Source organism: Alligator sinensis, unplaced genomic scaffold, assembly GCF_000455745.1.
Source record: "Alligator sinensis unplaced genomic scaffold, ASM45574v1 scaffold195_2, whole genome shotgun sequence".
Lineage (NCBI taxonomy): Eukaryota > Metazoa > Chordata > Crocodylia > Alligatoridae > Alligator > Alligator sinensis.
The window spans coordinates 1,474,307-1,496,466 of NW_005842253.1; the positions used below are offsets into that span (position 1 = coordinate 1,474,307).

Here is a 22,160-nt window from a genome sequence, read left to right on the forward strand (position 1 = left end):
CTTATGCAGGGGGTCGGACTCGATGATCTATTGAGGTCCCTTCCAACCCTAACATCTATGAATCTATGGCTGAATTCCATTGAACACTCTTGCTCATCTTGTAGACTCTTTCCTTCTTTTCTTTTAGTACTCCCTCACTTTCTCTCATTTTTCTGCATCTCTCAAATGTCTCTGTCCTTTCATACACGTGCTTGTTTTTCCCAGATTCTCCATACATCCCTTACTAGTGCCTCTTCCCCCTGTTCAAGCCCTCTTCACCCATCAGCAGATCTAGAATTTTAAAAAGGGGGTGCAGATGGTGAGGTGTATCATCACATATTAAACAACACATATTGTTCTTCAGTTAAAAGTATACTAAAAGCTTTATTAGGGGCCATGGGTTGTAATATTCAGTTTAAGATTGAAACAAAAACAAGTATAACTTCATTGGAATGAGGTAAAAATGGACTTCAGGGCTGTGAAATAGCTCATTACTAGGAGCAGCTAATAGACAGAAGAGTTGCAGAACAAAGGATAGCTTGATTGGTGGAATGTCAAGACCATTAAAAAGAGAAAAGGATCATCAACACCTATGGAATGAAGAGTTTAAAAGGGACCAGGTAGATTATAATGAGCCATGAAGCGAAGTGATTCCTTCAGCACTGCTTGACTAGAAATGCTGCTGCCACTTCCAGGCAGTTGGTTTTAAACTGTGGGTGGAGCAGAAATCAAAAGAGGGTGCAAGTGCACCAGTGTACCCATCCCTGGATCTGCCCCTTTCCTTACCTGAGACTGTGGCAGAATGCCACCTCTGTCTCTCCCCAAAAACTCTGCTATGTGATAATTTGGTTAACACGGTCCCTGCAGAAGGCAGACATCCCATCTAATTAGGTAACCCTGAGTTGGATACATTCCTGAAGGAGGGGGGAAACCTGCTCCCTCTGCCTATGTGACTGGCATCACATAGCTGGGTGAGGGGTTTAGGCTCCCTATTATTCTAAGCAATGCCAGACTACCCGGCAACCAGTGACGCATTTCCAATTGGTTGGCTGGCAGGCAAAAGGTGCTGGCCTCCATTGGACCAGGAGAAATGAGGTCATAAGGTCTATACAAGTTAGGGACTGCCAAGAAGGAGGGGGAGTAGCCATGATGAAAACTTAGAAGCTGGACCATCTGACACTTGCTCTCTCTTGAAACTCATAATCAAGGAACTGCCTGCCTCCAGAGAGAATCTCCATCTGCCTCTGGATGATACTTGTGAGTAAGCTACCTGAGATCTAACTAGATATATAGCGTGCAGTGACTCATATGTGTGATCAAAGGCTACCCAGCCATGCCAGTTTGCTCTATGGGATTTCTTTGATATTGCTCTACCCTGTACCCTATTACAAACCTACTCCTTGTAACCAAGAAAGTTCTCCTTTGTACCTAGCATGAGAGACTTATTGGGAGTGGGTCTAGATTATGCCTTGGGGTCCTCTTGGTTCAGCTGACTAAAGAAGACCATTATTTGTGCTTCAGACTAAGGAAAGCACCCCAAGTTCTTGAAGTGGGCTGAGTACCCTCAAGAGCTACTAGGCCTGTGTTTCCCAGGGGACACAAACCCAGGATCACTCCAGACCCTGGGTGGTGTTGGCCTTATCTCCAGGCTAGCAGGTGTGCTCCAGGAAGGCGACCCCAGGGAGGCACTCAGAGCCTGGAAGGTGGTTGGGCACGGTGAGGTGGGTGGGTGGTTCAGCATAGGAGCAACCCCTAGTGGCCCACTACACAAACCCAGCTCAATTCCACAGCATCCTTTGCGGCTGCCTATGCTTTCTTTCATTTTTTTGACTAATTTTTCTGCAGCACCACAAGTAATTTTCCACCTGGGTTCATTCTTAGTTGTCTTTCTCTCTCTGTCTGTTCAGTGGAATGCTTTACAGTTTTGCAGATATAGCCCTTTCCTTTAGAATTATGTAGAGGTGGGTAATTAAGTCTACGTAGTAGCTGTAACTCTTCTACCCACCGGTAGAAACTGATGACATCCTGTGGCAATAAATTGTGGTTACTGTGGCCATGTATTAATGTTTCTATGTTAATAATTATGGTCCTAGATTTACTATATGATGATTTCTTCTCATGTTAGAAAACCATAATACAATATGATGGCCAGGTGAAAATAGGCTATTAATTTCCTATGGTTATGTCAGCGTTCAATAGAAAAATAACTTCAGGGGCATTGCAGAGGTCTGCCAAATTGTCTTGTAAAAATCAAAGAAATTATTGTTTTATCAAGCACCTTTCCATCAGAAGGATCATCAAACTTTTACAGTCTTTGCACATATAGGAATTACTCTTCATCTTTATATAATGCAAAGGACCTCTGGAGTGCATTATTGTAGCTGTTTAATATTATGTTATGAAGTAGAATATGCATGTATGTGTGCATATCTATCTATCTATATCTAGATATATATCTGCAACTGTTAGACAAATATACTGTGGTGGGCCAGTAGGGGGTGCTCCTGCATTGAGCCACCCACCTCACTGTGCCTGACCATCTTCCAGGCTCCGAGTACCTCTCTGGGTGTGCCTCATGTCTGACCGACGCCCTTCCTGGAGCACACCAGCTAGCCTGGGGGTTCCACTGCCACCATCCAAGGCTCTGGACTTAATTCTGGCTCTGTGCATCCTGGGAAACACAGGCCTAGTAGCCCTCAAGGGTACTTGATTCACTTCAAGAAGTTGGGATGCTTCCCTCAGTCGGTAGCACAAATAGTGGTCTCCCTTAGTCAGCCGAACCAAGGGGATCCCAAGGCATAATCTAGGCCCACTCCCAATAAGTCTCCCACAAATAGGTACAAAGGAGAACTTTATTGGTTACAGAGGGTAGGGTTAGAATAGGGTATATGGTAGAGCAATATCAGAGAAAACCCATAGAGCAAACTCCCCTGCCTGGGTAGCCTTTTGATCATGCATCTGAGTTACTGCAAGCTATATATCTAGTTAGATCTCAGGTAGCTTACTCACAAGTGTCATCCAGAGGCTGTTGGAGATTCCCTCTGGAGGCAGGCAGTTCCTTGATCATGAGTTTTGAGAGAGAGAGCAAGTTTCAGATGGTCCAGCTCTTCTCTGTCTCTGAGTCTCTCTCATGGCTGCTGCCCCTTCCTCCTGGGCAGTCCTTAACTTATATAGCCCTTGTGATCTCATTTACCTGGTCCAATGGAGGCCAGCACCTGTTGGCTCTCAGCCAACCAATTTGAAATACATCACTAGTTACTGGGCAGACTCTAGCCCACCTGGGAGGAAGCCCCTCACCCAGGTATGTGATACTAATTACGTAGGCAGAGGGAGCAGGTTCCACTGCACCCTCAGGAATGTAGCCAGCTTAGGTTACCTAAAGAGATAGGGTAAAGGTGTGTATCCTCTGCTGGGCCCATCCTAATCAAATTGTCACAGGGCAGAGTTTTTGAGAGAGACAAAGGTGGCTTTCTGCCACATATACCATAGTTGCCCATAGACTAAGTGTAGTAATCCAGAAACTGGATGCTTATAGTTTTAAAAGGTCTTTGCCAGGTCAAATGTGGTCCAACATTGTGATTTAAAAAAACAAGCTTTTACAACAGCTAAGAATCAGGAGAAATAATACCAAGATTTTCTTTAATTTAGCTGGAAAGTATTGTTTTTAAACACTGATGAACTTCATTCAACATTGTTTACAACACAATCAATGCAGCATTGTTGTAGCTGAACATGATATTGACAAAAGACTGCCTATGCACTAAAAGTGAAACTGACTATCCTATTTTCATTGTCCATACTGTTTGCCTGGCACACAAACAGCTGACAAATAAAGGCAAAGAAAAGTGAAGTTCCTTTCAAAGTATGATTTTTAACCTGCAAATGCAAAATCTGATATTTTAGATGTTTGGGATTTTTAGGGACAAATTTTGAAGGGGTTCTCAAGTTGTTTTCCTTTTGTGTATTTCGGCCTGAAAGCTGCCTTAACAAAATGCTTAGCATAAGTTTACCACTAAATAAACACGAAGTCAGTGGGTCACAGTTTAGGGCAGAGGTTGGCAATTATTTCAGCTGGAGGCCTGCTTAGTGAGTTTTGGTGAGCTGTTGAAGGCTGTAAGGGTAGCCCTTTCCCTTAACAGGTACCACATCCCCTGGTAGCCATCTTGGGAACTGAACTACCACTCCTAACCCCTGACCTTTGCCACGTGAAGTCCTTCCCCTTGCCCTGGAAATACTCCTTTCTGGACTGGTGTGCACCACCATGGAACCAGAAAAAAACCTAAATCATATATTTAAAAATAAAAATCAAACATCTACTATAAGATACTTAATTTTTTTTTAATTGTCTTGATTTATGTCTGTTTGCATAGTGTATACAGAGGCACTTGCATAATAGATCAAAATACTATCTTATTTTTGTATATTGTGCGTGGGGAGTAAGGGGGAGTGTGGTTGGATGACCGTGTGGTTGGGAAGTGGGTGGGCATGTGGTGGGGTGTGGGTATAGTGGATAGGGTATGTGGGGGTTGGTGTATGTGTGAGTGTGCAGGGATGGGGGCCAGGGTATGTGCTTGGGGTTGGGGTGTGTGGGTATGGTAGGGGTCGGGGTATAGATGGTGTGGGAGTGTGTGTGGGGACTGTGGGAGGATGTGGGTGTGTGTGGGGGTACAGTGGGGGGTGGGGTGTGTGGGAGGGTATGGGGGTGTCCTTAGAGTCCCTGGAGTGTGCGAGTCCGCAGAGCCACATGTGGTGGCAGTGAGTAGGGCCAGCCCCACCTGGCCCCATAGCATGCAGCTTCTGCCCCACACATGGTGGCAGCAAGTGGGAGCAACTTGCCAGGCCCCATAGCACCCATTTGCATGCTCCCATTACAGTCTCTGGCTGAATGTAGCGGCAGCAAGCAGGGCTAGCACCATCCAGTCCATAGTGTGTATTTCTGCTCTCCTTCCAGATTCCCCAGACGCATGGTGGCAGTGAGTGGGGCCAGCCTGCTTAGCCCCATAGTGCACATTATTGCACTCCTGCCCATGGCCCCAGCTGCATGTGGTGGCAATGTGCGGGGCCAGCCTAATGCAAACCCATAGCATACAACTCCTGCGCTCCTCCAGCTTGCGGGGCCAGTCCAGCCCAGCCCCATAGCATGTGGCTCCCCACATTCCTGACCCTTTTTCCCTCAACAGGAGTCCCTGACCCCCAGCCCTGTGGAGCCCTTACCTGAATTTCTACTTTCCCGGGAGGGAGGGCTGGGAAACAGCCCCTGGGAAACAGCTTATGGCCAGGGGTGGGTAAGGCCAGACTGGGGTGGGGGTTGGTTGCTTAGCAACCACAGTCACACCTCCTGCATGGAGGCTCCAGCTTTCAGAGGGGCAGTGAGAGCTAGGGCCTGTGATAATTCTTTTGGTTTAGAAAAGTGCCCTGTGGGCTGGATGGAATCATCTGGGAGGCTGAATATGGCCTGCAGGCCATATTTTGCCCGCCTCTGGCTTAAGGTGTCCTTTTTATAACCCATGGCAGCATAAATTAAAAGAGGATTTGGTATAGCAGTCCAAGACAACAGGAAAGAAACAGCAGCCTAACAGAAAAAACAACCACTGTGAAAGATGACTGTGGATATTTATGACATAACCATGCCTAGGACATACAGGAGAGAACTGTAAAAGAAGTATATAAAACCCAGGAGAAAAAATGTTAGAGTTGGGGGAAAATAATACACAGTAAAAAAACCAATAATGAATCAAATCCCTATGTGGTGAAAGATGCTTGACTAGCTGAATTCACTGCATCTGTCGGAAGGCTCACGTAAGAGTATTTTTGTTGAAAGTTAGGGCTTTCTTAGAAGTTGAATGTTGTATTTAAAGCCCTTGATTATTGGTATTGCTTATGTGTTCAGTAAATTAGAATTTGAGACTGGAAGAGTTTCACTGATTGATTCTTTCCATTCACCCTACCCCTAAACTAAATTTAGTACAACAGTATATGCTAGTACAATACATGCAAACACTTATGCATACAGTTTTATGACAGCTGTTGACACAGAGAAAGCTTTTTTAAGTGAGCTAAACATTGCTGTATTCCTAAGTAGAGAAAAATCTATACCCAATGTCTTCTTTTATCTTCCTAGATAGCATTATTGATTTCACAAGGCACTGTACATTTTGTTAGGTTATTGTAATGAGCTACAGTTTGACAGTGTAAACTGTTTATACAAAGACTTATTTCCTGTGGATAAGCATATCTCAAAACCATACTATAATATAAACATTATAATAATCATATAAATAATGCATAATATGTTCATAATAATTAGTTATTTGAATTTTGTTTCTCATTTTTTTTCTAACTGCTCTCCAGAATATAGGGCAGGTATAAGTCCCTGGACATTGAATAATGAAAGATTTGTTAGTCTCATAACAGGTGGACAACAGCTGCAGAGTTCAAATCTGAATTCATGCCTGGACACTCCCAAATTTTAGGGTGTTTTTATATGATTGATCTGCTCAGATGAGTAAGAGCAGTGTGGCAGTGCACCTTTGGGTGCCTGCCAATTTAAGGACTGGGGTCAGGCAGCCAGCAGGTGCTTGATTAGGTTGGCCATTTTAGGACCCAGCTCACACAGGCTGGGGCAGCAATTTGTTGCCAGTTGCTGAGGGAGTAACATCATCTGGCTGAGCTACTGCTTGAGAAAAATCTTAGAGGTCAGGGCAGGAGCTATGGAGATGGCAGGAGGCTCCTGGTCCTGGGCATGACCTGAAACTGCCCTCTGCCAGGAAAGGGGGGTCTGGCAGGACTGTTTATGGCAAGACAGCCCTCCAGAAATACCAAGTCAGTTACCCCCCTAGTGAAAGTTGGATAGGGGTGCCTTAAGCCCAACCCCCACCATCTGGTGGGTAATTGTGAGGATTGTGAGAGCAATTGTGGGCCAGGCATACTAGCAAAGAAGCTTCTGAGCCCAGCATGGGTGTAAGACCCCAGAGGCCCCAAAGGGGGGTAGTGTTGGTGTGGAGGCCCACACAGAGTAGGGTGCAAAGAGGCACTCAAAGGACTGTGCATGTGTGGGGTGCAAAGTAAGGCTCCTAAGGGTGGCTTGAAGGGCTGCAACAGGGGTGTACTGAGTAGGGCTGCAAGGGCAGCTTAAAGGGCAGTACATGGGACATCTCCACTAGTAAGATGAGAATCAAGTTGTCCAGTGCGAGGTTAGGGGCAGAGTCAGCCCCACAAGGAAAAGCCACATAGAGTAGGGGAGCTTGAGTGAACCAAAATTGCTGCGTGTGCCAATTCAGAGCAAAAGTAGTCAAGCCTGATGGCCTAAAGGAGGTCGCTTGAGCAAGCAGGGCAGTAGAGAGTGCCCCAGTGATGGGCAGTATGCTAGAGTCCCCTGTGAGAGGCAGGTGAAGTGAGTGTGAAGGAGGCCCAGCAGTGTACTGAGTCTGTCCTGACCAGTAATCTGGATGCCATCTGCAAGGCATGGGCCACGGTGTAGGGGAGGTACAGAGCTATGGATAATGCCCCCTGGCATCAAGGCAGTAAATGGGCAGCCTCCCACTTATTCTATCAGGGAACATCAAGTTGTTGCAGGCGAGATGGGGCAGACTGCCCTAGACAGGGCGGGAGGCTGACATGAGATCCGGCCCCCTGTCAAAAGCTGATTAGATTGTTATTGCTCCTTGGGCAACTGTGCAGCTAGGTAAAGATAAATACGCAATATAATTGATTCCTTTCCTAAAACAATAGACAAGATTGAAATTGTTAGCGTCCAGAAGAAGCAGAAGGGGAATAGCCCTATTCCCTTCCTTCTCAGTGTCGGGAGCAGGCTACACCTTAATGCACCTTCAGTTTGTTCATTCTTCCAGAACAGATGGAAACAGGAAAGTACCATATTTAGTAGCAGGAGAATGAAGCAGAGCTCCACAACTAGCTTAATTATTAAAGAAGATTGAAGGATCTAGGATAAGTTATGGAGGGTGTAGGACAAGGGTGGGCAAAATACAGCCTGCGGGCCAGATCCAGCCCTCTAGGCCATTCTGTCTGGCCCGCAGGGCCCCTAATTTTTTTTTTTTTTTAATGTATATTTATTTGCCTCTGGCTCCTGTAAAAAATGACAGGAGCCAGGGGCAGTAGGACCCAGGGGAAGCCACAGCAGGCCCCTGGAAGAGCAGTGCCTGCCCACCACTCCCCCCACACCCCCCCCAGCCAGAAGCAGGGGCTTCTGGCCTGGAACCATGGGGCTGTTCTTGCCTGTGCCGAAGTGGGAAGGTTGGGGCTGTGTGCTGCTGGGGCTGGGGTGGGAGGGGGTGGAAGGAAGGGGGTGTGCAGGAGCTGGTGCCCTGGGGCCAGCACCAGTGGGGCCCAGAGTGGGGTGGCTCCCCTCTCTCCCTGCTGGGGCAGCCCAGCCAGCTGTGCCCCAGGCTCCTGCCACCCTGCTCTTTGTCCCACCAGCACTGGCTCTGGGGCACTGCCTGGCTGTTGCTGGCTCCCAGCCCCCTGTCCAGCCCTGGGCATTGTACAGGGGGCATCTGGGGCTGCTGGGGGTGGTACGAGCTGGTGGGGATGTGGCCCAGGGCACAGGAAGTACAGGGAGGCAGTGCAGAACTTGAATCATGCTCCTGAGCCTTGTGGCGGCAATGGCCCAGCTGCGCTCCCCACAGGAGGCTCCAGTGGGTGCCACTGCCCCAGAGGGAAGGCCCGGGCCTCCCTGTCCCACAGGGGCCCAGTGGCAGCTTGCTCCCTGGCCCCAGGATGAAAGCTGCACCAGGAGTGGAAGCAGAGCCATGGCTGCTTTTCTGCTTCAGAAGCTCCTGCAGCTGCAAGGAGCCCAGGGGTCCTGGGGAAGCTGCTGGCCAGCCCTGCGGGGAGCATGGGTTGCCTCCTGAGGCTGCGACCTGGCAGGGTCCCAGCCCAGAGTGTGGGAAGCCCGGGGAGGCTGCAGGAGCTTCTGGAGCAAAAAAGCATCTGTGGCTCTGCTCCGGTTCCTGGTGTAGCCTCCCCGCCCATCCTGGGGCCAAGGGGCAAGCTGCTGCTGGGCCCTTGCAGGGTGGGGGGAGCTGGGCCTTCCCCGTGGGGCAGCAGCCCAGCCCATGGTGGGGGGCAGCCAGGTTGTTGCCATCCCAAGCCTCAGGCGCGGGATGCAACTTCCATGCCACCTCCCTGGGCATTCCCTGTCCTGGGCCACATCCCTGTTGGGTTGTGCTGCCCCCAGCAGCCTCAGGAAGCCCCCTGCACTGCCCCTGGTGCCAGCCAGGAGTTTCCCTGGGGCCCTCCACCTCCTGGAAGCAGCAGGAGCTTCTGAAGCAGAAAAGTGGCCACGGCTCCACTCCAGCTCCTGGTGCAACCTCCCCACCTGTTGCAGAGTTGGGGGGGGGGGGAGTTGCTGCCAGGCCCCGGCATGGTTGGGGGGCGGGGCCTCCCCCACCCCCGGGGGCTTCCCATACAGCCCTCAACAGCTTGCCAAAACTCACTAAGCAGCCCTCTGCCCAAAATAATTGCCCACCCCTGGTGTGGGATGACAGAAAGGGAGTTTGCGTGAGACATGGAGTTGTGTTAGTGATCCCTAGCTCTCTGTAGAATAGATGGTGTCTGGTTAACTCATGTTTTTAGGCTTGTGCTCATTCCCACACAGAACTAGGAAGGAATTTTCCCCCTTCTTGATTGCTACTGAGACCTGGCTTTTTCTTTCTTTTTTGACTTTCTCAAAAACATTGGATGGGGATTTTGCCAGTCCTGCTGGGAATTAGAAAACCCAGAGGATCTTGCTCCTCATTCAAGGTCTTACTATTCACTATATTTGAGATCGGGGGGGAAAATATTAATCCCATAGTCAAATGGCATGGACTGTGGGAGTTTTCACTTTTCTCTGTAGTAGGGTTTGGGGGGAAGCATTATCTTCTTTCTTGGATTTCTTGAGCATATTTTAACAAACTACTTCCTGTCCTTCCAGTGGTAGGACATCAACACTGCCTTCATCCCCCTGCTTAACCTATGGCAAGTTAAAAGGGCATTTTAATGTTTTGAGCATTGTGCTTAGTAGCTGTGTGAGGGAGTTGTTCCCAAAGTTTAAGCACAGGCTAGACACACACTTGTTTAGGGTGAGATAATTACAGATCATCCTGCCTTGAGGAGGGGATTGGACTAGGTGACCTCCTGAGGTCCATACCAAGGCAACTTTTCTATGATTCTCTCAGAACACCAACATGATTGGGAAAGGGTTTATACTTCTCTATGGTACAGTGCTCTACAGAACTCCTGATCTGTCCCACAATGCCTGCCGTGTTGTATAGAGATATTTAAGATAACTCTAAACAGGTTAGTTTGAGTAGTAGAATCAGTCTAGCCATAGCAACGTGGAGGCTCTGCCCAAGCTATTTGCCATATTGAGGTGCAGGATAATTTAGCCAACACAGAGCCTATGCTTCTGTGTCTAGACTCTTTTAAAAGGGAGCTGGGTCCTTCCATAATACCCTGCAGTATTAGGTGTAGACATGTGTTGTGTATCTGCTTTGTGTGTCAGCTGGCTAATGGGGATGTTCAGATCCGTTGTGGGGTTAGCACTGTCTTAGTATGCAGGAATTTGGATTCAGAGCTGTTTGCCTCAGGCCATCTCTAGCCAGACTTTAGAAGACCAATCCTTGTCTCAGCAAACCCCTAAATTAAGTTATGATATTGTGAAGTGCCTACTAATTAGGCCATAAGGACAAGACTGTGCTGTATTTTTACTTGCCATATTTTTAGCTCTTGTATCATATAAACACTGAATAAATTAGAGAAATAAATTTACATAAAAATTATGGGGAAACATTCATAGTCCTGACCAAGTCCTAGATGCACACACTTAATTGATGCCTAAGAATCCATGTGCTTAAAAATTCTGTACAAAAAGAAATGGCATAGAATAAAGCTTACATACTGGGAAAGAGAAGCTGTGAATTCAGTTCCACTTGGTAATGTAACAGATTTTGTAAAAACCATGGGATGTCAGTTACTAAATAGCACACTGGTGCATCTGCTATTAAATCATTGTTGAGAAGTAGAAGAGAGCATCATGTTTTTGGGCGGATTGTATAATCTAAGGTTTGATTAAGTTCAACAGCAGCATCACTCTTCTGACAGTCTTCTGCTTTGCATGCATTCCTTGAAATTAAAAACAAAAAACAGCCTGTGCCAAAGTCATCAAAAACACTGCATATTAATCTCATTGATGACTCAGGTTTTTTTGTTGAGGCCAGTAAGGATCTCATAGGGAGGACACTTGCCTCTCATGACAAATGTGAAAGCTTTCTATTCTACAGTTCCACTTAACTAGAAGGTGACTTATTGATAATACGTTGTCAGAAAAGTCAATAGGAACAATTAACTTTTTTGCTTTACAAGGCTCTAAGTAGCCTTTGGGAAAGTTCAACCCATAGAGGTAGTATTTCTCTGCAAGGTTATCAAAAAGTTAGTTATATTATTTTGCTACATTCAATTTAATTTATCATTTATAGAAAAGTTTTCAGCTTCACCCCCTCCCCCATAGGTTCCTTCAGTGAAACGTCAAGCCAAAACCATTATTGTACTTACAGATTGTGAATGTCAAAACTATGCCACACTGAAGTCAACGTAGTGGGTGAATATGGTCCTGTGAATAGGCAACAGCTGTCATCTCCTTGCTTGTTGGGAGTATGTGTCATGAAATTCTTCACTAGCATTTATACATGACTCAGGCTAGTACAAATCATCCCAAAATAATAAGATATTCTAGTTGTTAGTGAAAGACAGATTCCTCTTGTCAACTCACAAAAAAAGTGAAATCTCCAGAGCATACATAATTGTTCCAGGCAAGTTTAAGACTTCTATTTCAGGGATAATCACATACTCTGTAGAGATATGTTGTCATTTTTAGAAATAATATGCATTGTGCACAAAAAGTAATATACTGCTAGCAGAGATTTTTAAAATGTTGCAGCTTGTTTTTTTTCTGTATTAGAATCTCCTCTGCATAGCGTTTCTATAAGGAATTTATGCAAGTGAAGAAAAATGAGCAGTAGCTCATTATACCTCATTTGTGGTTTAAGTAAATAAATACTGCCTATTCAATTGATTAAATACAATGTTTCCTTACAGATTGGTTCAAGCTATACATAGTAGATGTGCATATTTTGAGCTGTCTCTTGACTATAAAGTAGAAGGTGCCTTTTAGCTCATTTGTAGTCATGGATAAAGAAAAATATATCTCTTTTTTAAACACAGCATCTCAGTTTAATACATTAGGAATGATGGATTTTCATAATAAAAAGTCTTTGGAAGTTTTACTGCTGGAGCAACATTAGGAGCTTCTCAGAACATGAGCATTGTCCTTTATTTTAATTACTCAAAAACATATTTTGTGGGCTTAAACCTTGCCCACTTCAGTCTAACTGGATTCTTGTCAATTTCTTACAGAAGGACGTGTAAGCATAGATTTGTTGGAGTATGCACAATTTGAATCTCTTGCCAGATGTGTGCCAGCTCTGGGGGATATAGGCTAGGCAAGTGTTTTAGCTGGAACAGTTTTTCAATAAAAAAATATTATTGTTTAATAGTAAATCATATCTTTAGAGATCCCTTACACAAGACCAGTGAGAGCCTTTCCATTGACTGAAACGGCTTTTGGATTAGACCCTTTAGAAAGGAAAGAAGCTTATTGAGTTTAAAGGCACTGGAGGGAACTTGGCATATTACATTCCTGGCTTTGCCATATTCTTCTTGTGTGACCTTTGGCAAGTCATTTAACCTCTCTGTGTCTCAGTTCCCCACTGGTAAACTGGACCCCTTGCTACCTCTTTGTAGCATGATAAATGATATTAATACACTTATTAATATCAGCAAGATACTCTGGATGTAGAGTAATAGGGATTGTATAATTACATAGAATGATAGGACTATGTAGCACCTTTTAGATAGGACTATCTAACATCCTTTCATAGTTTCATAATGCTGGGGCTGAAGGGGACTTTGCATGTCATTGGGTCCAGCCCCTTGCTTGTTTGAGATACACTGTTGAGATCACAGCAATGGGTTAGTAGTTATATTTTTTTTGTTTGTAGTGGTTGCTGATTTGGCAACACAATACATAATTAAAGTGTTATATCTACACCATTCTGTTTGCCCATTACTCTGGAATCACCAACATACAAAATACAGATGGATATACAGATCAAGCAAATAGAAGTCAATGACCCAGATTCACAACATTGGCTTTTTGATAGCATAAGTAACATCCACTCTGGCTGCTGGGTATGCGTACGCAGTACTGACCTATGCCTATGCAGTGTGACAGCACACTTTGTGTGCAATAACAGCAAGGACAAGAGCCACCTGTAAGTTTAAATATACAAAAATTGTATTTATTTGACAGTAGGACTTTGAGTTTACAGTTAGTTATTTGTGATGTTTCCCTGAATTGCTTCCTTCTGTGCTGCCCATAACCACGTGGTCATTCACTCTTTTGGGTTGTTTTTTTTTTATAGTTTACAGTTATTATTTTTTCAAACTGTATCAAATCTATGTATATGGATACATAAATTAATTCAACTAATTCCCATTTATTACAGTGGTCATATCTGTAAAGCACCTATCTTAGCAGGTTGTGACCCCATGAAAATTCTACCCACACCAGAAGTGGGTCACAAACCCAGCTGGGTTGCTTATGGATGGAGGTATTACTCACTGGAAAGATTAGTATTTGACCTCTAGTTATGTCAGCTTTATATTTTAATATGCAATGTAAGAGAAATCCAGGAATTTGGAATGAGAGTAACCTCAAGAGTAAGAAAATCGAAGGTATTAGATATCATGGTGAGGGAAACGGGGTACACAAGGCAATCAGTCAAACTTCAGTCTGATAAAAAGAGCTGTTTCCTTTGGTTTTCTGTAAATAATCAATGTGTTTTATATTCTGTAGAATATATGGATCATGTTAGCAATTACTTGTCCAAGTGGTGAAATACCGATCAGTTGTTTCGGTTGGATATCTTGGACTTTCTCTTACATTTAATTTTAAGAACTTGTTGGGAAATCACCTAGAAATTAGAACGTAAAACTTGTTTTTATTTTTATTCAATAGTGAACTTTGACCACTTCCAGATACTCCGAGCAATTGGGAAGGGAAGCTTTGGCAAGGTAAGCTAATATTTTGAACCTGTTCATGTGCTTTATCAGGTGCGTTAGAACTTGAAACAAATTATGTGCATACTGTTTCGTATAGCACGAGTAATGATGCTGACAGAGATTGACTGGGCAGTAACTGGGCAATTTTTTATTCAAGAAAGTATTTTGTTGGCTTTTATGAAAGGCAAGGATTTTTGTGGATTATATCTTTTACCGGATCAACTCCATGGTTGGGATAGACTTAGGCAAGCTTTCAACCGCAATGAATTCTTCTTCAGATTTGAATAATGCACTGACTGCGTTATCTTTAAAAGCTTGTCTAAATGTATCCCAACTGTGCAATTGGTCCAATAAGAGAGGCTATCCTCAAAAATCCTTGCCCCTCACGTATTTCCTGGGCCATCACGACTACAGTCTCAATCATTGCTGTTTTTCCTGTTTTAATCCTTGGTCTCCCCATGAAAATTCAGCATTTTTTAAAGTGAAAAACTTAGCTACATCTCAAGTATCATAGAATTCTTTTAAATATTAAGATAATTGTAACTTTTTAAGGCAAATATATATCTTAATATTTCTGTTTCCAAGATAGATTTGTTGGTTATGATTGGTCAAAATAAGTCACATGGTGTTAGAGGCCACTTGGACTATATTTCTCTTAGGAACTAGTTGAATATAAGGTTTTATTTGTTAGTTATTTTGCAAAATAATAAAAATAGTGTGGTGTTTAAAAGTCAGAACAGCACTAGGAATTATATATTGTTTTTTAAAAATAATTGATATGGTTTGGGTTTGTTTTTTTAATTTGTTTATAGCATATCTCTATGTTCCATCCATGATAATTATTTGCTGCTTTAATCACACTGACCTGAATTTGTAAGTGTGCTTCTCTCTCTTGACATTTATATTCTGTGCTATTTATTTTCTTTGTAGTATTTACAAAATACATTTGTGTATTTTTGTCCTTGTATTAAGGGCATCTTTCCTCTCACTTTGAGCTGACATTTTATTTCATTGCTGCTGCTCCACATTTCTTCTGCTGCAGTTAGTTTACTGTGTCCTAAAGGCATTTGCCCTCTAAGGTCTCCTCTATTCAACTGAGGCACCTGCCACACAAGGAAGAGCAAAAGTAGCAGCAGTAGTCATGATACTAGCACATTGGCAGAATTATCAAATCTAGTGACTGTAGCCTTCATACCTGCTACTGAACAAGTGCTAGTCATTGTATGAAAATGGACATTTAAAAATTAATGTGTTGGGAACCAGGACAGAGAAATGGGTCTCTAGGATTTTTTTTAAAAGATGAAATGTTTAAGTTGTGAGAAACACAAACTGACTTAACAGCACTTAAAAAAAAAAGTATTGAAGTATTGAAGTAAGAAGTAGTGATGGTATAGAGAAAGCAGTTGGAATGCAAAACCAACCACTGTCTTGATGAGGAGCTACATAACACACACACACACACACACACACACACACAATTATACACATTTCATAGATCCAGCAAAACAAAATAAACAACAAGACAAAAATATCCAGTATTTGGTTTCCTAAAATGTTTTGTGCTTTTTGCTGGGAATTAATTGAGAGACACAGAGAAGCATTCATTCCATCGTTATCACACATTAAGGGCCTGTTCCACCCACGTGGACTCCTGTTGGCCGTACAATGAGCCTGCATGGTATACTACGCTAAGCTACTTTTTAAGTTGTGGTGGACAATTATTTGGGCTGGAGGGCCACTTAGGGAATTTTTGTGAGCTGTTGCAGGCTGGGTCAGTACCACCTGCAGCAGCTCACCAAACCCCCCTAAGTGGCTCTGTCATGGAGCTTGGCCCCACACTGTCACCACTTGGAGATCCTGGCCCTGGAATCTCCATGGAGACTGGCTTGGGACCCACATGGGCAGGTTACACTCTGCTTGGCAGATGGGATGGGGCCATGGGTGGTGGGGAGTGGCATCTGGGTGCAAGATGGGGCTAGAGCTTGGGGCAGTGACACTGCATGGCCAGAGCCCTGGTACAGCCCTGCCCGCAGAACTCATGCCCATTGCAGGGACATGTAGGCAGCAGATCATGGCTCTGCTAAGAGCTCTGGTCCCATGCTGTTACCTCCACAAGATCCTGGCCCCGGCCCCGCTAACCCACCCGTCCCATTCCTGGATGCCATTCAGGCTGTCCTGCCTTATCCCATCCAGCAAGCTGAGCATGCCCTGCCTGCCCATGTCCCAGGCCAGTCTCTATGGAGATCCTTCCCATTCACTCCATCCAGTGGTCCCCAGTGGTGGATGTGGGGCATGCAGGCTGGGGTAGTCGGTCAGCGGGGCCAGGGCCAGTGGCCACAACAGACAGAAGAAGCTGCCACTTCTGGGAAATAGGGTCTGGCCACCACATTGCCCCAGCCCCACTGTATGCCTGGTTGCAGCAGGACCAGCCACATATGCATGCCATAGCCTGGGCTGCCCCTCATGATAGAACCAGGCAAGGCCAAGGGACCTGCTGCCAGCTGGATAAAATCCCTTTGGCAGGCCAGATCTGGCCCACAGGCCATATTGTCCATCCCTTATTTAAGTCATAGAAAGAGTGGTTTTTAAATGAAATTAGACACATTTTCAATGATAGGCTAAATGTATAGCATCTCTTAAGCACAAAAGGAAAAGAAAACTGGTAGGGGATAAAATGTTAGGTTTCAAATCTAAAGATACAAACCATGGGGAATGAATAAAATAGCATAGGAGCAGATACTCACCTGGTAAAATCATCAGAGCTCTATAGAGATCAGGGGACCTAAAACAATTTACACCAGCTGAAGATCTGCCTGAAGAGAGCATCTTTTGAAATTTTCAGTACTTAGTTAGTGTTTTATGGCTGCTGGTAATGACAATTGTGCCTATCTCCCTATTAACTTTTCTTTCCTGCTATTCATCTCTTGTCTTCCACATTATAATTATACTGGAAGTTTATCGAGTCAGGGGCCATCATTTTTTGTTACACTCATGTATATTGTTCAGCACACTAGGGCTGGATCTTTGCATGCTACTGCAAGACAAAGAAGTAATAAACAAAAAAATAAAGCAGTTATAAGTAAAGTATGTAAAGTGGTGGAATAAGACCATAAGGTAGAGTGTGCTTATTAATATTGCATCTGTGATATTTTAATCTTGTCATTTAGTGTCAGTTTCTTAATCTCAAAAGTAAGTATTACTTATCATGCTATTTTAAGATTTGGGGTAATTATAGATGATTAAGTTATGCTCTTTGAGAATAATATATTTAGGAAGCTATTGTGTGTTGAGTAAAGTAGATCTAATATTTAAAATATCTCCCATAGTGTTAGAAGATTTTACTTGATGCACTTAATGTAATTTTCTTAATTCTTAAAGTATATGTAAAATGAAAGAGCCTGTTATTAAGTATATGAACGTGTGCCAGGGAAATTGAAGCATGAATAACATTCTATTGTTCTGACCATGTCCTTCTTTCACTGCTTAGTTACTAGAAGCCTAGATACAGCAGTATTCCCAACAAGGCAAAATGATCAAGATAAGGGGCTTTTTGCGGGGGTAATAACTTATTCTGAGCATAAGGGTCCAACCTACGTGAAAACATTGTGTAACTTTTACATGTGTTCAGTGTGTATTGCCAAATAGGTAGATGTAACATTCAGGTTTCACTAAGTATATGAATTAAAAGCAGGGATGAAATTTATCAATGTAGCTCCTCAAATTGTTATGGGATTAGAGATACAAAAGTGCTAAAACACTCGTTACATTCTTGTTGATAGTAGCTATTAAAGATGTCCTCTGATAATGATTCTTCTCAAATTAGGTAGAAAATCTATGCAAACAAAATGCCAGAGTCAAAAGCTATAACATTTGCACCAAAATTTACATCTGGAGGCTCTGACTATGTCTTCAGTTCTGCCCCTAAAGAGCACACTACATAACATTGCTAACAGATATTTTTCCCTTGTTGATCAATTCACTGTTCTGTAGGCTGTGAAAAGCTTAACATCAACGCCTGCTGCCAGGGTATATGATGTGTTATGTCCTTGCCTTTCAAATGTAGTTTGCTTTTGTGAGAAGAGTGAGCAGCATGTGTGGTTACAGTGGTAGCACTTGCCTCCAATTTGCTTCATCAGTGTTAACCTTGTGAATGAGCACATCAAAAGAGGCAAAGAACGATAACTGTACTTGCTAACAATAACAATATGTAACACAGTCATATCAACAGGTTTATGTGCAGATCTGGGATTCACATTGGATTAGAACTGGTAACTCCCATTGGTATGAATTGGGGTCATCAAGAGAAAACCACATCTCTTGGACTTTTTTCTGTCTCCTACTCTGACCTCCATGCACTATTTTGAAACTTTGGGCCTGGTACAAATATTACACTTTTACTGGTATAAGTGATCAGAAACCAGTCTATATGTGTAGCAGAACAGAAGTGTGGCACACGTAGACTGGTTTAAAAATGGCAATCTAAGATTTGTCCCCCAACCCAAGGGTGAACGTATGTTCCATTTGCTACTGATCTAAATTGCTGCTTGCAGAAAACCACATAACTTAGGTTAGTTGTGCCTTGGGCTTTTTGAATGTCTGTACTTAGCCATGATGATGAAATATTTATTTGGTGGAAGGTCATCAAACAGCTGATCTTAGTAGCCTTTTGCTTCCACTGTGTTGCATCCCAGGTATGCCAAGGGCCAGGGAAAATGAGGCTGTGAATTACATTAACCTACATGGTCATAAGGTATGCCATAGGAGCACTAGTTGTAATGTTTTTCTGCAGTCAGCCTCTGCTTCCCCATTATGCTGCTAGTGCTGATGAAGTGGAACATGCAGTCACCTAGTCTTAATATATTTTGTTGCAGTTTTACCCCGGGGGGGGGGGGGGGGGGGTGGCATGGCTTCTCCCTTGGGTCAGGTTTACTGCCATGTCACACAAGTTGTATTGTGCAATGCCGTCTCTCCACACCCAGTAATCAGTAATCTTGCCCAGGTTGCTCATCAAAAGCATTACCAAAACTTGGAGAACACAAGAAATTCCAGGGCTATGTAACATTGCATTTTCACTTAGGCCACAACAGAAATTTTCGGTCTGTTTAATTCTTAGATGCTTCACTTTTTGGTTTGCATTTGCTATTGAGTTTTGCACCAGTGATGGGGGGGCCCATGCACCTGAAATGAGAACTGAACTCTCATCTATTCAGCATTTCATGGGAAGTATGTTACAGGCCAGAGAAACCAAACTTTTACCAATCAAAGTTTGAACTGTCAGTTGGCCTAGAGTGTGATAAGCAGCACTTTTAATAATTTGCATAAAATGGAGCAGATTGTAACCCGCCTTCATTTGGGACATGGAGTTATGACTCATAGAGATTATTAGTTCTAGCATATAAATAGCCTGTATGGACTACATGGCAAATTCTGATCTCATTTGCATCAGTGAAAATCAGCATCACTCCTCTGACCACAGTGAAGTTACGCTACATTCATAATAGGGTAACAGAAATCAGAGTCTGAACCTACAAGTGTTATATCTTGATATTGCACACTTTTGCCCTGTATCTAGAGTAAGCACTATGCTGTAAGACTTAATAGTGAAGAGTCGAAGTGAACTGCTTTGTGTCACCAGATGGATCCCATTTAGCTGATGGGCCAAAACTTTAGTAATTTCTGTTCTAGGCTGGTAATAGATTGTCTTAGTTGTAAATATTCTGGTCCCTGTAAAAAAGAGTTAAGCTGTAGTTCAGAACCACTAGAAGGAATCATTCAGTTCAGAAAATTGAAAGGAATTTTTAAAATCTTGCATTAGCAAGAGAAGAAAACCAGTGTAGAAGACCCTAATTAGATGCTCAGTATTGTTACAACAAAGGAAAGGGCACATATTAAATATTGGAAATAGATTTATGAGGACAAAGCAGCAAGGAAAAGTGTTGTCTTTTTATAAACCCATAATTAGATCACAGCCAATAGTTAGTTTGTTGGGGGTATTTTAGTGTTGATAAATTTTTATCTGGTCCTGGCCACTAATCAACAGATTTAAATTGGAAAGCATTATTTTTTGTGAACACAAAATAATCAGGTAAATGAAGGCAAGAGCTCCATAAATCTTGGCATTCTGTTATAATTCATGCACTGAGCTATAGCATAATCTTTGGCCCAACTGTATGACTCATTTCCAGTCAGGTTGTGTTACCATTCAGTTCAACATTTCAAAATGTGGGAGTAGTAAAACAAAATTTGTAGATATAGGCAGCAGGATGTGCCACTATCAGTTTCCACTAGCAAAGTGTGGGAAAATTTATTTTAGTAAAAGTTGATTTTCACTGAATAGTAAAAGTACAATAAATGCTTTAACTAATGAAAGTGTTTAAATACTACAGTGTATTTGAGGTACTTACTAATGTCTCTGTCTCAGTCAAGACAGAAATAGAGAAGGGAAAAATACTGAAATTACAGAGCCACACAACAGAGACTCATTTCAAAGGGGGTGAACTGGGCAGGAACTCAGGGAGAATGGACCTATTGAAGCAAAACTGGGGGATGATAATTTGTTAGTTCAGTGTCAGCTTCTTATGATTTCCAACCACTTCACATGAGAAGCTGCATGAACTCTTAACCCTAGTGATTCATACATACAGGAACTGAACAAAAATAAAAGCAAAAATTCAATTAGGCTTTGGAGGGGAAGAAAAAGGATTGGTTTGAAAAAATTTAATTTTGTGGGGGGAGGGGAAAGGGGAGTGAAGAAGAAATGGGCATTCTGTGAAACACAAATATTCCCTCTTTTTTGAGCCAGGAACCTATCATTTGATGCTCCATTCACATCCTTATTGTATACAACCTCCAGTATGCACTGCCTGAATGACCCTATGCTCACTGTACTCTTCCACATACACTGGAAAAGGGGCTAGGGAATCAATGGGGCATTTTTTTTCCAAGTTGCTGTCTGTCTCTGTCAAGCCTTGTTTATGTGAGGACTCTGCACCCTCTATTCTGAATCACACACCATCAAAGAAACAGGGATTGATTCTAACAGGCAATTGGAAAACTAATTAATCACATGTAAAATGTAAAATAGAATTGGAAAAGAAAAAAGCATTTATCCCTGGGCAATACCTCTTTGGCTTTGCAAAGTGCTGCAGCATGCTGGAGATTCTTTTTTTAGCTCTCCATGCTTAAAGAAAGATGAAGTCAAACACAGAGCAGCATATCAGTCATCAGAGTTCTATATGTATCATTAAGAACATGCTGTATTGAGTCATACGTCTATCATCTTTCTTGATAATTATGTCAATATAATGAATTGCCCTGGTAAAGAGAAAATCTATTCGACATGAAAAAGTCTTTCAATAGTCATGTATAATTATGTATAGGATAAAGCTACCCTCCAGATTTGATATTTAAAGCTTGATAGAGCTTCTTTTGGTTTTTAACCATCTATCTTATGAACTGTAGGTGCTAGTATATGAATTGTGACTCAGTTGAGAAAAAGCAGTGATGTCTAGTGGACAGGGGATTGGTCTGACAGTCAGGTGACTTACGTTCTATTCCAGCATTATCAATGACCTTCTATCTAAATTGGGTAAGTCACTTGATTTTTCTATGCCTGTTTCTCCTCACACCCTTTGCCTGCCTATTAGGACTGTACAGTCTTCAGTACAGGGATTGTATTATAGCACACAAGGTTCAAATTGGAGGTGCACCACCAATACATCGGTCCGATATCAGATCAGCACCGATATAAAGAAAATTATCTGTATCAGAAATTGGCCTGATTCAGCTGATAATTTGTCCAGTAAATGTCCGTGTGTGCGCACAGCCGCAGTGCAGCATGTAGGCAATGAGGAGCAGAGCTGGCAGAATGGAGTGCTGCATGCAGCTGGTAAGTCTGGTGTGGTGGAAGGGGAGGGAGAAGGGCTGTGGGGAAGCAGATCAAGGGCCCCGTGATGAGGGAGGGTGTGGGCTGGCCCTGGCACCAGCCCACAACTGACACCCTCCCCGCACTGCGCAGATCTGGGGGGCACACCCCCCCCCCCCCTGGACGAGCCCCCTGT

The 22,160-nt window shown here is 43.3% G+C and overlaps 1 protein-coding gene across 6 annotated transcripts in view; it reads left to right on the forward strand.

The window, feature by feature from the left end:
• STK32C (serine/threonine kinase 32C) overlaps positions 1–22,160 on the forward strand; it is a 210,420-nt gene that overhangs the window by 71,701 nt on the left and 116,559 nt on the right. For 2 of the 6 annotated variants that reach the window (XM_025208818.1, XM_025208817.1), the window contains exon 3: positions 14,057–14,112. Coding sequence is in view for 3 of the 6 variants with exons in the window: in XM_014521764.2 (XP_014377250.2) it covers positions 13,640–13,649; positions 14,057–14,112 (66 nt within the window). In the remaining 3 variants the exon portion in view is untranslated. Of the gene's footprint in view, positions 1–13,590; positions 13,650–14,056; positions 14,113–21,631; positions 21,689–22,160 lie in introns of those variants that run through there. The other 4 variants (XM_014521764.2, XM_025208816.1, XM_025208820.1 and 1 more) reach the window with 4 other exon arrangements.